The sequence below is a fragment of the Molothrus aeneus genome, chromosome 6, assembly GCF_037042795.1.
Source record: "Molothrus aeneus isolate 106 chromosome 6, BPBGC_Maene_1.0, whole genome shotgun sequence".
Classification (NCBI taxonomy): domain Eukaryota; kingdom Metazoa; phylum Chordata; class Aves; order Passeriformes; family Icteridae; genus Molothrus; species Molothrus aeneus.
Genome location: NC_089651.1, coordinates 16,171,555 through 16,186,359, shown reverse-complemented (window position 1 = coordinate 16,186,359; position 14,805 = coordinate 16,171,555). Strand labels below are relative to the sequence as shown.

The following is a 14,805-nucleotide window of genomic DNA, read 5'->3' as shown; positions in this document are numbered from 1 at the left end:
CCCGCAGTCTCTCCTCTTGAGAGAGATGCCTCAGACCCCTCCTCATCTTCCGCGCTGGGCTGTGCCGGGCTGGGCCCAGCACGCCGCGGCCCCTCCACAGGGCCCCGCGCCCCCTGCCCGGCTGAGGCCCTGCCGCGCTCCTCCGCGCCACCAGGGGGCGCCGCCGCCCCGCCGGAGCCGCTCTGGCGCCGCTGCTTGCGCGGGGCTCGGCCATGGCGGCGGGCGCCAGGAGGGCCGTGTGAGCCGAGCGGGGCGGACGGGACGGGACGGGCCGGGCGGCGATGGGGCGGGGGGGGGGCTCAGTCGGGGCAGCGGGGTGGGGGGGGCCGGCCGGTCAGTGAGCGGCGGCGTGTTCCCGCAGGTACCCGCTGTTCCAGAGGGGCGGCCCGCAGCTGCGGATCTTCCGTCCCAACTTCTTCATGGTGGCCGTGCGGCCCGGCGTGCCCCAGCCCGAGGACACGGTGCAGTTCCGCGTCTCCATGGAGTGAGTGCGGGCACGGCAGCTGCCTGAGGGCTGAGCTCTGGGGGGCCGAGTGCCGCGGCAGGGAAGGAAAGGGCTCCTGCAGCGGGCAGACCTTGCGGAGGGCGGCGAGGGCACTGAGTTAATGAGGAGCTTTGCGTGGCTCCTCTCCCCCAGTGTAAGTGAGGCTCAGCCTTCCCAGGGACGGGCTTGGGAAGAAGGAAGTGCCTAGAATTTGATCCAGGGTAAGCTAGGTAGTATCCAGTTATTTGTCAGGACTCTTTCAGCCTGACCAGTTTGCTGGCACACATTAGAGCCCATTAGACTGTGGCAGGTTCTGGTAAGATCAGCAGCTCCTACTCAGAATAAAGATGTCTCAGGTTGGGCAGTGAGAAAGCCTGCTGGACACAGAGTATACCTGGCAGTTTGAATGTTGAGGCTACAGAGGATAAATATTTGACAGTTGTTACAGTTTATGGATCATAAATCGCTGTAGCAGTGTGTGGTCTAGGTTGAGTTTACACTTTCATGTCATAAATCTGTCTTGGTTAAAGCAAGAAGACATATTTATTCCTCGGTATCAACCAGTCTCTAGTTTATTTTGTTTCAATATTTACACTTTTTTTTCTTTCTTTCCCCAAAATGTTTTTTCATTGCCTAGAATGACAAAATTGGATATCAGGAATTACCTTGAAAGAATATACAATGTGCCAGTAGCTGCTGTGAGGACCAGGATACAGTATGGTAAGTGCAGTTGAGTAATGCAGAGGGATGATTACAGCATCCCTGTGCAGCTAGAGCAGACTTTTTCCTTTCAAAAGGTCTGTTAGATTTCAGCAGACTGGTTGCAGTGGTTCCAGGTGCTTAGCTGGTGATGTCTTGTAGCATAGTTGTTTCTTCATCCCTTCAAATAAACATGCATCACTTCATATTTGAATGCTGTGATTAAATGATGATGTAAGTTTCACTCTAAAAAGAAAAATCTGACTTTAAAAAGGCTGATCATGCTGACAGTTACCTAGCTTGTGCTTTTGTAGTTGGTACTGTTTCTCTTTGAAGACCAGTGGGTGTCTCCCTTCAGAAGGAACTGCTTCATGTGTTTTAATGCAAGTAGTAATTAAACTTAAATTCATCAGTAGCCTTCATTTAAAAAATGAGCTGAGATTAGCTTGCATGCACACACAGGAGGTGCTATGGTCTAACAAAAGGCGAAGTTTGTAGAGCAAAGAAAAATGCTCTGTTGAACCATTAGATAATGTCAGAAAAACATCTTGACAAACTTAAAGGTTTTTATCACCTGTTGTTACCAAATTTCTGCTACAGACTAGAATGTTTCCACTTGCGGTATTTCTCTCCTGTCCAACATGTAGAAACAGCAACAACAACAAAAAACCACCCAAATGTCCACCAAAAACTCAACAAAAAAAACAACCCAAGAGAAAAAGAAAAAACGTTCCTAGTTTAACCCATGCTGAATTCTGACTTGGAGGCAGAAGGACTCATCTCTAACTAAGATGAATTTAGGTGATGGCACCTTTACAAATGAATGCTTCCTTCCCCAGAGCTTCTCTGGCTGCAGTTTGGATGCAGTCAAAAATATTTTTCTTTTTCTTAATTTACATTTTTGATTACCAGCAGTGTAATTATTGGATGGAGAGTGACTTGTTGGTTAGGACATCTTTGATAGCTGGGTTTTTCATTTTTCATGTAGTGACTCTATGAAAGGAATTGTCTGTTTATGATGGTAAGATAAAGGATGATTTTAAAAGGAATAGGAAAAAAGACCTGTAGTGGTGAAAAATGGAGGATAAAAGAAAAAGCTTCAAAATAAGGTTGTAAAACTCTTAACTTACAAAGGAAGGAAAAACCCTGGAAGTATCATCTGTAATATGCTTGTGTGAAAACCAGAATTAAATGAAGTCATAAATACCAAACACATGTAGTTCCAAACAGCACTGAAAAATAGTCATGTCTTGTCCTTATAACCATTTTGTCCCCCTCTGCTAATTTTAGGTGATGGTATATGGTCAGGGATTAAAGTGGGTTAGAACTCCTAATAATCTGAGAGTTTAAATGTCTGCCTAACATGAAGGGGTGAGTTGTACTTCTCACTTCAGTTGTGACCAGCATGGTTGGAGGAGGTTGAGGTGCTTTAGTTTGTTTGGATGTGGAATATAATATCCTGGAGCATAAACAGTAGATCCAGCTCATCAGCTGAATAGTAAAAATTGTCAAGTTTAAGGCTACTTAGGGGTAATTTTCTCCTTGTCTTCCTGAAGCTGTGGATGTTGGGAGAGCAGTTTATCACCCCTGGCCCCTACTTGGGAGACTTTTCTCCTTGCTTCTTTGCAGACTTTGTGTGTGAAGGCACAGTGGCAGCAGGCTGGTGTTGCCTTGTTTCCCTGCCTGTAAATGAGTTTCAGTACACCACCAGTTTCAGTACACTTTAATAATTGTGGGACTGTGCTGGTAGTGAAGGAAGAGTATTCTTTTAACAAGAAGTCAGAGATAGCCAAGTCCCTCCTTCAGCTTGGCCTTGCTTTGGAATGTTCAGAAGTCCTGGGAAGTAAAAGGTGGGATTCTCTTCGTTCCTGCAGGTGCAAACAACAAGAGGAATCACAGGAATCAGAGAGTGAAGAAGCCAGATTACAAGGTCGCCTATGTACAGCTGGTGAGTTGAGTTAACATGGACACTTGTGAGGAAAGAGGAGGGCACTGTTAATCAGCCAGCTGAAAGTAATGGCCAGTGAGTTGTCCTGGTTGGCTGAATATTTCTGCCAATCCTCTAACAGTGAAAGTTTCTTTTAACACATTCCAGAATGTAAAGAGATTTAAATTACTTGCTCTAAAGATCAAATTCAAACAAAATAAGTCCCGTGTTGGTTTGAGGTCTGTCTGTAGGTTGTGGACTGATGTCATAGAGTTCTGCTTTGCCAGAGAGTTTCATGCTGACCCTGTACTCTGTGTGCTGGAAGGTTCACAACTTGTGTGGTTGATTGCTGAAATGTCCAGTAAGTGAAAGAATATATTGTGAGGGTAGGGAACTTCTTATTAAAGGTCTTTGAATTTCAGAGAAGACTAAGGCTTATTCCTTGGAGAGCCCTTAGTCATGTCTAAACAAGCTTGCTTTGTGGCTGAAACGGACTCTGAAACATACATTGGTTGCCCAGTGGAAAAGGAGCTTCATGTTCTTGTAAATTTCTTTCATAACAGGACCAATTTATAGTTTAAACTTCTGTCAGGCTTACCTGTCTTTATGCAAAAAAAGCAGTGCAACCAGTCACAGAAAACCTCTTCACATACCAAAATGACATTAAAGGGATGGTATTTATGGTTGTAAAACCATAAGCTCAAAATTGCAGTTGGCAACATAACGTCACTGTTAACTCTGTCTTGGGACAAGGATTCAGTGTTGGAGGAGCACTCTCTGACCGTAAAGACTGGCCAAGATTTCATATGGACTTGAGGTCAAACTCAAGAGGCACAAACAATGGGAAATCTGATTTTTAATATTTCAACATTTAAATATGCTTAGAAGTTTTTTTCTAAGCCCCTTCTGGGAAGGGGAATAGGAAGAAAAGTGAGGATGAGTGTTCTTCTAGACAGCCCTTACCTAATTTAAGAGAATAGTGTAAAGTGCAATGTTACTAAAAAGTAACAGTTATATTTAGATGAGGAGTAACTTTGATTTACTCTGCTGAAGTTAAAGGCAACCTCATCTCTGAGGATTTTACATCACTATTTCTAAAACACACATTCCTTTTTTCAAGGAATTGTTTGCTTTGGTGAGCAGATTCTCCCTCCTGGATTGTCTGTGCTAGGTTTTTGTTTGCTGGAGAGCAGGACTGCATGATTAGCAAGTGAATGCTTGAATCGATGATGTTGTATCTCACAAGTTGCTTTCTCTGAGTGTTGTTCCTTTTAGTAGGTACTTGCAGGCACTTTCCATTGCCACAGCCTCCTGCTAGTGACTTCCTTGCTTTTAGAAACTTGTTTCCCAAGACTGAGGCAGACATGGGTCTCTAGTGAACTGTAGTTCAAATTCTGTTTCACTGTAATGCAGTCTTGTATCCTGTGTCTGCTGAGGTGAGAAGGAGATAGTGTGCAACCCATAGATACTCAGGGGGAAGGAGTGGGAAGCAGAATGCTGCTGCTCTGTTGGACTAAGAGGTTTAAGGCAGTGCCTTTGTGTGTTTATTTCACATTCAGCCTCTCAACCTAGAATAATTGCCATAACCTTAAGGGTTGGTCAGCCCAGGTATGGAGATTTACCTAAATGAGCTTGGTATTGGAGGCAGATGCACAGGAGTAGTTTGGTTGTTCTCCAGCCTTCCATTTTGTCTTCTGGGCAATGCACAGAGCCCTGCTGCACTGTGGCTGAGCTCTCATAGTACATGGGACAGCAAGAGTCCCTTATTGCCTTACACTGTAGTTACCATAATAAATTCTTAAGGAATGCCATGTTTTCCATCTCTTCCATGAACAGGGTCAGGGGACACTTTTTGGTGGTGTTTTTCATGTCAAGGGAGGGAATTGTGACCGTTCACTAAACTCTTGCCTTTGAAGCTTGATGTCTGTGTTTTTTCCTCACCTCATTTCTGGTCTCTTTGGTCTGTTTTATTTCCTATTGTTGTTGTGATCTGTTAATTTTATTAACATTTACATTTCTTTATTCCTCCCCCTTTCTCTTTTTACTTTTGTTTGTTGCTTTTCATCACTAGCTCTGATGTCTCAGACAATGAGCTCCCAGCTCTGTGTTCACACCAGCTTGAAACAGTGGATGAAGCCAGAAACCCAGTGTCATTTCTGAATCTAAAGGGTTTGCCTTCGTTCTCATTCATGGTGTGATCAGGCCATTACAGGCCCCATGCAGTCCATTGTTACTATGTGCCTAATTTAGGAAAGTCTTTGGTAACCACTGTAAAATCCTTATTTTCATGAGAATTAATTTGCATCTGCCATGAGTCAGAGTAGCTGGGCTTTCCCACCATTTTTACCAGCTGTGTTTTCTCTCATTAATCCAGTTTCAAGTTAAAACTGCTTATGACTGGAAAAATACGAATGTGTTTTTGGAAGCTCTTGGGTTGATCTTTCTGTTGCCCACTAGGTGGAAGTATTGCTCTTTCCAGTGTGACTTTGCAGCTGTGGTGCAGTTTACCTGAATGAAATTGAGTTCATTCTCATGAGCAGTTATGTTTCTCTGCTCCATAAACCATCACCTTATGTGTCCCAGTGCAACACACACATCCTTTGACTTACTGCGAGTGTCTCAAAGGTGGAAGGTGTATGAAGTCACAGTCAACATGCCCTTAGGTGTCAGACTAGTGCCCCAGCTGTTCCACATGTAAGCATTGTTGTCCTTTCTTTTCCAAATACTATTTCTTGGAGATTCAGAGCTGTTTACTTTATTCTCAGGCGGTAACTGGACAAATAAGTGATCTGTCCAAGCATAATATTTTCACACTAAAAAAATACCTCAAATCATAGAAGGCTGTGGATCAACAATATCTTGCCATTCCAGAGCCTGCTTGCCTTTTTTCCCCCTTTTGGAATGTGGTGAGAAAGGTTTAAGTTAGAGACTTATGGCCCTGTGTATCAAATGCTACTTTTCTACACTGTTCTATTCTTTAAACTAAACCCAAGTTTTATATCTTTGCAAACTAGATAAAAATATGTGTAATACAGCAGCTTTTCTACTTACTCCAATACAGCTATAATTATTATAATGAAAATTAAAAAAAAAAAAAAAAGAAGAAGAGAAAGCCAGTGGGAAACTTTGCAGTTGCCTTAACATCAGGGAAATTAAAAAAAAACAACAACATCCCCTCCTTCTCCTCCTTCAGTGTTCTCACTGGTTTAGCTTAACAGGTGTTAGTACCCGTGGGAGCACAACTGTAGACAAGCCTCTGGAATCCAGACCTATTTTTAATTAAACCTGTTTTGAGAAATGGAGTGGAGATGGCTGTAAAAAGGAGTCTGACCTTGTCAGCGTTAGGACTAACACCTATTTAGCTGCTTGAATGATGGCACCGGTGGGAACATTTTTGCAAATACTTTCTCCTCAACCCCCGTTTAGAGCATCCTGTACACTCACAGTAGTTAACCTATTTGCACATCAGATGTGACAGCAGTTTTCTTTTGAATTCAGAGGAAACTTGGATGATCATATGCAGTGTTGTTCCTGAGTGGATTTTGGAAGTTGCTTTCTGTGCTGTTTTGCCATACGTTTTTGCATCAGATGTTACCACTGCAGTAGTAGGAGAATTGTTCAAATGCCCTGGATTATTAAACTTAACTGCATTTGCTGCTACTGCTGGACTGCATCCCGTGCTTTTGGGAGTCCAACATTTTTGTAGTTAATGATACAATAAACATCACTTTTCTGTTAATTCTGAAGGACAGTAGTAAGTGCTTCAATTATCCAAATAACCAGAAGATCTCACAGTTGTTTACATGATCAGTGTTTGCTGCATCATTGCTGCACAGTAATATCTGTGCTGATCTTCCATTTCTAAACTTTTCAGGGGACTCAAAGGTCAGAGAAGTATAAGTGAATTTGTGCTGGGTAATCCTTCCAGCAGTTTTCTGACGTGAGGCTCGGCAGTGGAAAGGCCAGCACTTGACTTCAGAGGCTTAATTATGGTCACTTAACCTCTCATTAAAATGAATGGAGGCAATCTGTACCATTCCTGTGATAACTCCTTAGACAGACTCCAAGAACAAGGTGTGTTTTCACCCTTTCTTAGGACAAAGGTTTGAAATCTAAAGGGAAAATACATGTTTGATGCTTAGGTCACTTTTTATCATGAAGGATGTTACTAGCATTTAACAAATGAATCTTCATTATATACAAGGCCTTGTATATAATCCACTTTTACTTTTGGGTAATGCTGAATTGAGGATTAGAGGAATAGCAGCTTAATGGGTCCCATTTCTGTTATCTGAACACTCTCACTTGTGAGACCACACATCTCACTTGTGCATAACCTCAGAATTTGTAGGAAAAAGGAAAATCTCTGGGAAAACCCCAAACTGAGAACAACAATGTATAAAATCATCATGTTGCCTTTACTTTTTTAGGTGTTCATTGCCACCTCTGACCTGCTTTGTTTGGGGCTTTTTGTTCCTTTTTTTAATAGTATTGTAAGGCTTTTTTTAATAGTATCCTAAGGCACTTGAGAGTAAGGTGAACACATGGTGGTAGAGATTACCCTGACAAATTCCAGAGTATCAGGGGATCACTTCACATTGGTGAAAAAGATCTTTTGCTGTCAGTGCACCACTCAGTTCCATGCAAAATTACTTCTTTTCCAGTGTCTGTCTTTTTCACAGGATTTTCTTTTAGCACAGCTGTGTTGAGTAGAAAGGTGGTGTTATCTTCTCCCCTTTTCTCTGTGCTTCTAGCTAAGGTGATTATGCTGGCAGAAGTTCTAAAGCAAAAGCAAGTTCTAGCCTTTTTAAAGGTTACTTCAGCTTATGATAATTTCAGTAATTCAGCAATTAAAGGGATAAATAGCTTACAAAAGGTAAAACTATGGACAAATGCAAGATTTTCAAGTAAGGCAGAATCTTCCTTTCCGGTTGGAAATGCCAGCACTCCATGTTCTAGCAATTTGTAAACCAGATAAACCCTGATGAACTTGCTAACAATTGCTTGCTTTATTCCAGTGAGGATTTCATTGAGGATGCATTTATCATATGGTTGTCAGATGGTTGCTGTATAGAAGGAAAAGCTTTTGCAAAGAAGAAGTTTAAGGAAAAGCAACACTGTGTAAAGGAGTGACAATCCCTCTGTCCCTTTGGTAGGCTTTTTTTTAAGGAGGTGGCATATGAGCTTGAACCTCAGTAGCCTCTGGCATTATGTGGAAGATGCATTGAGTGTAAATATGCCTGGACAGACTCACAATCCTTTATGTAAGTTGATGCCTTTTGGTATTTTTGAAATTTTGAAATACCCAAGATACAGGGTTCTTCTGAAAACTAGCTACTGAGCATGCACAACAGCTATTTTTCATACAGCTTTCATCACTCCAGAGCCTTACAGTGCAGTATTACTGCAGAGTATTGTTACTTAAGATTTATCAACCTTCAGTTCTCAGGGTGTAATGTCTTGGCTGTTTCAAATCGTGTTTGGCTGCCAGCCAAAATCAGAATTTCTTCACAAAACAAGAGCTGGAAAGAGCCAACTAGTCTGTGCTGATTTTGATTTATTAAAAGACTCCAGATACAGATTGACATTTTCAGCTCAATATTTGACTTCCACCGGCCTTGAAATGGGAACTGTGAGCACTTTGATAAACAGCTTAAAGGTTTGTCTGGTTTTGCTACAGCCTCTGTGTGTGTCTTTTTTTTTCTGGTTTTGCTACAGCCTCTGTGTGTATCTTGTTTTCTTTCCTCTTTTTAAAATAATAACAGTTTTGCAATGCTTAGTGAATTACTGTGGATGTTGTTAGTATGCTTTAGGGACAGCTTTCCTGCATTCTCCAATAAGGGAAATGCATTGGTCCTGGAAGCATACCAGAAGGAAAGAGCTGCAAAACAAGAACAGTCCCTTACTACACTGTTACCAATATAAATAGTTCTCAGATTTTCAGTGGAGGTGGTGTGCCTACCATGTCAGCCCGAGTTGTTTTCTGACTTGTTTAACTAAAATGGCTTCCTCTCCAGGGCAGACAGGTGTGTAGTATGGGCTCTGTCTGTTCTGTAGGTCCTGCAGGGCTGAGTGACCTGCCCACAGCACAGTTAAAACACAGACATTTTTTTGTAATATTAGCAAATTCCTTTCCAAATGTTTCAGTGTGCTAAAATCCTGGGCAGTGCTTGGCCTCAAGGGTGCTTGTTGCTGATCCTGGTACAGGAAGAGGTTCAGTAGGCTGCAGCTTTGGGCTTGCTCAAGGACCCTGGTAAGGCCAGTTTCTGTGCCATGAAATGGGACTGTGTTTTAGCTGTCAAAGAACAGCTATTATGAGGATACCTGTTGGTAATTTAAAGGTACAAAAGAGCTGAAACCCCAGAGTGTACACCAGTGGAAAGGAAAACCTTGATATGTTCCAGTTGAGCTTATCCAGGCTAAAATCAAGGAAAAAGCAATGTACACAGCAGCTCCCTTGTTGTTTTTGTAGTATGGTCAGGCTCTTAGGAAACCCCCAAGAAGTATGCACTACAAAAACAACCGGAGCATTGCTGGGTAGAGTTGGTATTTTGTAGATTCCAGTCTGGATAATCTCATCTGGGATAACACATGGTTTTTTCTCTCCAAAGCATATGAGGTTTAGATTTTTTCACACCTGTTATTTGCCAGGTCGAGTGTATATGATTAAATAAAACATAGCAGACATTCAGCTGGGTCAGGGACATGGTGATGGTTCTGTTGAATTTATTTATGTCATATTTCTGATCCCAGAATGAAGAGTAGGTATGCTGGGGAATGCTCCTTTCATGTCCTTTATGGAACCATTTCATAACTGAGCCTCTTGTTTGGATGTATTTACTGCATAAATTTAAAAGACTGGCTGATCTGAAAAAAAGTCAAACCCACCTGTTTTCATCTGAAGCAGTTAAATGCTTTTCTTGAGATTTCTGTATGCAGAATGCTGCCAAAGAAGTTAATGTATTGTAATGTTTGTAAGTGTTTTGGAGAGTAATTTCAGGGTTATGGGTGGCCAGTTAGAAGTGTTATTATGCAAAGTCCCATACAGAATGGAAGGGCTGATATTGTTGAGTTTAATGAAGTTGTGCTTAGAGCAAACGCCACTAAAAATAAGTAGGTAATGTTAATGGGATAGTACATTTCCACAGAAAAATGGTTTCCTGCTGTTAGATAAAAACCAGAGACCAAGCAAATGTTTATTTTTCAAGTGGGAGACATAGATCTGATGATGATGTTTCACTAAAATGACTTGTCTCTTAGGCAGAATGACTGATGCAGATGTAATCACTTTAATCTCATTAGTGATATATTAGACAGATTGTTCCCACTGTAATTGTTTTACACCATAGTCTTTTTATGCCTGTTGATAAGAGACCTCTGATATCTGTTATTCTGTATTCCCACATTACACCCTCCAATAACAGCTGCTAGTACTGCTCTCTCTTATCCTTAGCTGAGATCTAAACAACTACAACCACTACTCATATCCTGAGTGTTAACATAATGAATGCCTGCTCCACTGTGTATTTCCCTGCTGGTGGTACTTGAACAAAATCACTGTTTTGCTCATCTTGCTTTTACTGTATGACTCACACAACATCTCTGAGTTGATTCAAAGTCTTTGAAGAGATGTCCATCTCCTGATCATTCATCTGTTAAAAAAACCCAAGATGTCAGTATCTTAAGTAGCACACAGGAGGAGAGGCTGAAAGTTAGCTTTTGAGGAGAAGGGATGTACATATATCTTGGGGATGTGGGTGGAAAGAGATTTTGGGAGGTCACAAGGTACAATTCTGCACTAGCTGAAAATTCAGGGTGGTGTTACACCCTAAGATCATAGCTACTGCAGAAAGGCTGGAATGTCTCTCTGACCATTTGTTTTCTCTTTAGGGCCAAGGACAAACCTTTCAGTTTCCCAACCTATTTCCAGAGAAAGAACAAGACACAGAAACTCGCTCTTTCGATGACTACAGGGATAAATATATGGAGAAAGAGAAGCAGAAGGAGGAGGGTGACCCCAGACGAGGTGGAGTCCCTGATTGGTTTGGACTTTGATGTAACAAGCCAGCTGCCTTCCTTTAGGCTCAGAGGGATTTTGATTAGCACAACTTGCACTCTTCTCTTCTTGTAATGACTGAATGTTTATTCTTGAGCAGCCCTTGCTAGTATGTCTTTTTTTCTGGCTGTTTGTACATGACTACAACAAAATTCCCTTGAAGAAATAAAAAGGTAAAATAAATCTGACTGCACCAGGTCTTTTGTGTGAGCTTGTGGACTGTTTCTAGAATGCGGAATTCCTTATTGTCATTTCTGACTATGAGAGTGTCATTGTGCTTACCTTTTTCGTGCTGCTGCAGGTTGTTTTGAGTAGAAATAGGCCTATTTAATTTACTAGGATATGGGCAGTTTGTATTGACTAGAATGTCTAAAAGTCAAGATAGGTTAGTCAGAAGTGGACATGGAAGTGTAGAAAACTGGACTACAGGCTCAGGATGTAGGGTTCCCTTATTGTCACTTACTGGGTCCTACTATCTTATTGCCTTCCTTGCAGTGACCCCTCCTGTCCTAGAGAGATGCATGTGATCTTAATGTACTCCTGTAACACTTGTGTGGCACTTTGGGGACAGGGTTTATAGGACAGGTTTGTGACTGTGCACATATGTGTTTGATCCCCTTAAGCATCGAGAAGCAGACAAAGGTGGTGCACGTCTCTGCTTGCTGTTGTGCAGTGCAGGTAGCTGTCCTCTGTGACCAGCCTGCCTTAGGAATGTTTACTGGCATAGTTGTGCTGGTTTCCTTCCCCACTCCACAGCTACCTTGCAGTACTGGCAAGTGTCCTGTGTGGACACAGTTGTATTGGCATGGAAATGCTTCTGCCAGTGTAGCCTGTGTTGTGATGAGGACTAATAAAAAGACTCTTTTTACTTTTTCTGGTGTAACTCCCTCTGCTTCCAAGTTACTGATGCCAGCATAGTGGTAGAACTGCCACGTTCAGTGTTTTCATTTTTTGGCTCTGTGGCTGTTTCTCCTCGCTCTGATGAGGATATTTCCTCTTTTTCTTTGTCAAGTAATGTGCTCTGCTGTTGTGTCAAAAATAGTGGGGGAAAAGGAGGGCTAGGAAGGAATTCACAGATGGAGAAGGGATCTCTGCAGGCTGTTTGCTGCAACACAGCACGTGCAGGGTTAAATGTTCCCCTGGCTTTTGAATTCTGCCACTTGGAGCAATTGGCAGGGTAGTGAGTGAGCCCATGCCTTCAACGCTTCTACCCGGGTGCTCTCCTTTATTGTTCTGTGTCTCAACTTCTTGTTTGGACAGCTAGCAAGATGTTTACAAGGAAACAGCTGTTCTCCAGAGAGTCAATCCAAGTAGGATTTTATGCACCCCCTTCTGTTCATTAGTCACCTCTTTATCCCTGCTACTTTCCTTGTGCATGACAGTCCACCTCCTTCTGTGGTTTGCTGCTTACACCCCCCTCTTTGTCCACTTTCCAAGGGGGATCGTGTATGATCTAAGTTAGCTGGTACTTAAACAGAGAGATGCTCTTAGAGAGGAGGGAGATAAGGGAGGATTTGCTACTCCCAGCCTGCCAGCAGAGTTACAATAGCAGATATGGAAAAATACTGACTTCACTGAAAACAGTTCATGTGTTTGGCATATCTGCAAAGGCAACATTACCAGAGTTTTGTAGTGACATGTGAAACTCCAGGTTAAATCAGGAGCTGGCCTGCAGATTTAAAGTAGGGTGACTGAATTTGTCTGGGTGCAAGGGTCTCCGCTGTACACAGTCTCCTCCTCCCCCCACCTTTGTTTAATACATTTTTTAAAGGAGCTGTTTCTCAGACTCACAGATCAGTATGGTGATGACCTACATTGCAACTGAGGCTATGCTCCTTCAATATAGTATTAAGGAATTTGCTATTTGTTCTTCACTGTCCTTTGTGGTTATTTCCAATGTGAGTAACTTGATCTTTTTCACCATAGTGAAGATAGAAAGGGCTCATCTACTGCTGCCATACATCTTCCTAAGTGGTTGGTCAGCTTTGAGCAAGCAGACAGTCAGGTGTATTAGTTGTGGATAAATGAGGCTGCATTAGGTGAAACACAGAGATAGATTTAACCATCATCCTCTGCCTTCCCTATTAATGGTCAGGAGGTGTTGGAGTTGCCAGCTTCTGTACTTCTGGGTGTTGAGGACCCAAGGTGAGTGAAATTTATTTGCAGTCCCAAATGTGCTCTAGGCTCTGTGAGTATCAAAAGCCCCTGTGCAGGTCTACCATGCTTTGCTACTCTGTGATTTCTCCATGGGCAATTAATTTCTAGCTCATGTTCAAGGCAGGTTTCTGTTTAGAGTAGCACGAAAGGGAAGAGATGCAAATACACCCATATCTGTATGAAGTTGCTGTAACCAAATTCTGCCAGATACTCAAGCTGCATAAGAGAGCAATCATGTAATCCTATAGAAGGGTTTGACTTGGAAGGGGCCTAAAAGATCACCGAGTTCCAAGCCACTGTTACTGGGCAGGGACTCATTCCTCAGTGTTACCAGCTACCTCTAAAACATTCCTGTGAAGTTAAGGTAAGATTAAAAAAAAAGAAAAGAGCCAACATGATTTTGCTGTAATGCTCCCCATTGCTATGGAAGTGGGATTAAAAAGCTCTTGAGTCTTTCCCAGTTGAGCAGTGTTTCTGAGGAAGTGGTAGTGATAGATATGATCTGGTGCTTCAGTGCTTCACAAATCCCGTCCCCCAAGCTGTACAGGTGGGCTAAAAGATAACAGAGAGGATACTTTAATACAAAAGCACAGATTGTATCAGGTGTACCAGAGAGAAGTACAGCAAACCAGTGCTGAAACTAGGACAGGGTCTCTGAGTTTTTCTGAGTTTTGTTCAATGTGTTGTGCTCCTTCCAGCACATCCTGATGTTTGTTTTGGGTGATGTAAAGGGTGAGCAGCTCCTGAAGTCACATCTACTCCTGCTGTCAGAGGTGTTGAGCTGCCCTTGGCTATGTCAGTGGCCATACCTGTGGGCCAAGGATGTGCATATACACATGAACAACTTCTCTGAGGGCCAGAGTAATGCCTTGGTTGAAGAGACTGATGTTCACTGTGGTGCAGGAGAAGCCAGGTCCTGCCCTTGGCGTGCACAGCTCTGCAGCTGCTGCTTTCTCTGACGTGCAAGGGAGATGCTGAACGCAGTTTCTTTCCTCTCTGAACGTGTGCAACCCCCCAAAGAGAGTAAAGTGCTGGAACAGCCGGCGGATGTGCAGTTGGCTGTGCTGGCTGGTCTGGTGGAGAATGGCATCTGGCTATGCTGAGTGGGTGCTATCCCAGCAGTACCATCCAGCTATCCCAGCAGTACCAGGACACTTCAGAGGGAACATGCAATTGCTTCTGGTTTTTCTGAAACAAATTGCAGAGACAGTGCTATCTTAAGTGACTCCCTTAACATTACACCTTAGAAATTAGTTTTGTACTGTAGGTGGTGCTCGGGTAGGCACTAGGGATAGGTTCCTGCAGATAACAAGTTTACTGAGTCTTGTAACCATTTGTTATCACCTGAGCCTTGCTATGTGACCTCAAAAGGTTCAGCACAGCTGTAAGTGGTTAGACAGAAAGCTGTGGCAGCTTTATCTTGTGTGTTACCCAGACTATAGAATCATAGAATGGTTTGGATTGGAAGGGACCTTTAAAAAC

At 42.6% G+C, this 14,805-nt stretch overlaps 1 protein-coding gene across 1 annotated transcript; it reads left to right on the top strand.

The window, feature by feature from the left end:
* The first annotated feature begins 186 nt into the window (after nt 1-186).
* On the top strand, nt 187-11,359 carry MRPL23 (mitochondrial ribosomal protein L23). Its single transcript, XM_066551853.1, has 5 exons — nt 187-238; nt 362-484; nt 1,122-1,204; nt 3,058-3,131; nt 11,001-11,359. Exons 1-5 carry the CDS (start codon nt 213-215, stop codon nt 11,163-11,165), a joined length of 471 nt encoding a protein of 156 aa, XP_066407950.1. The 5' UTR covers nt 187-212; the 3' UTR covers nt 11,166-11,359.
* Nucleotides 11,360-14,805: the final 3,446 nt, after the last annotated feature.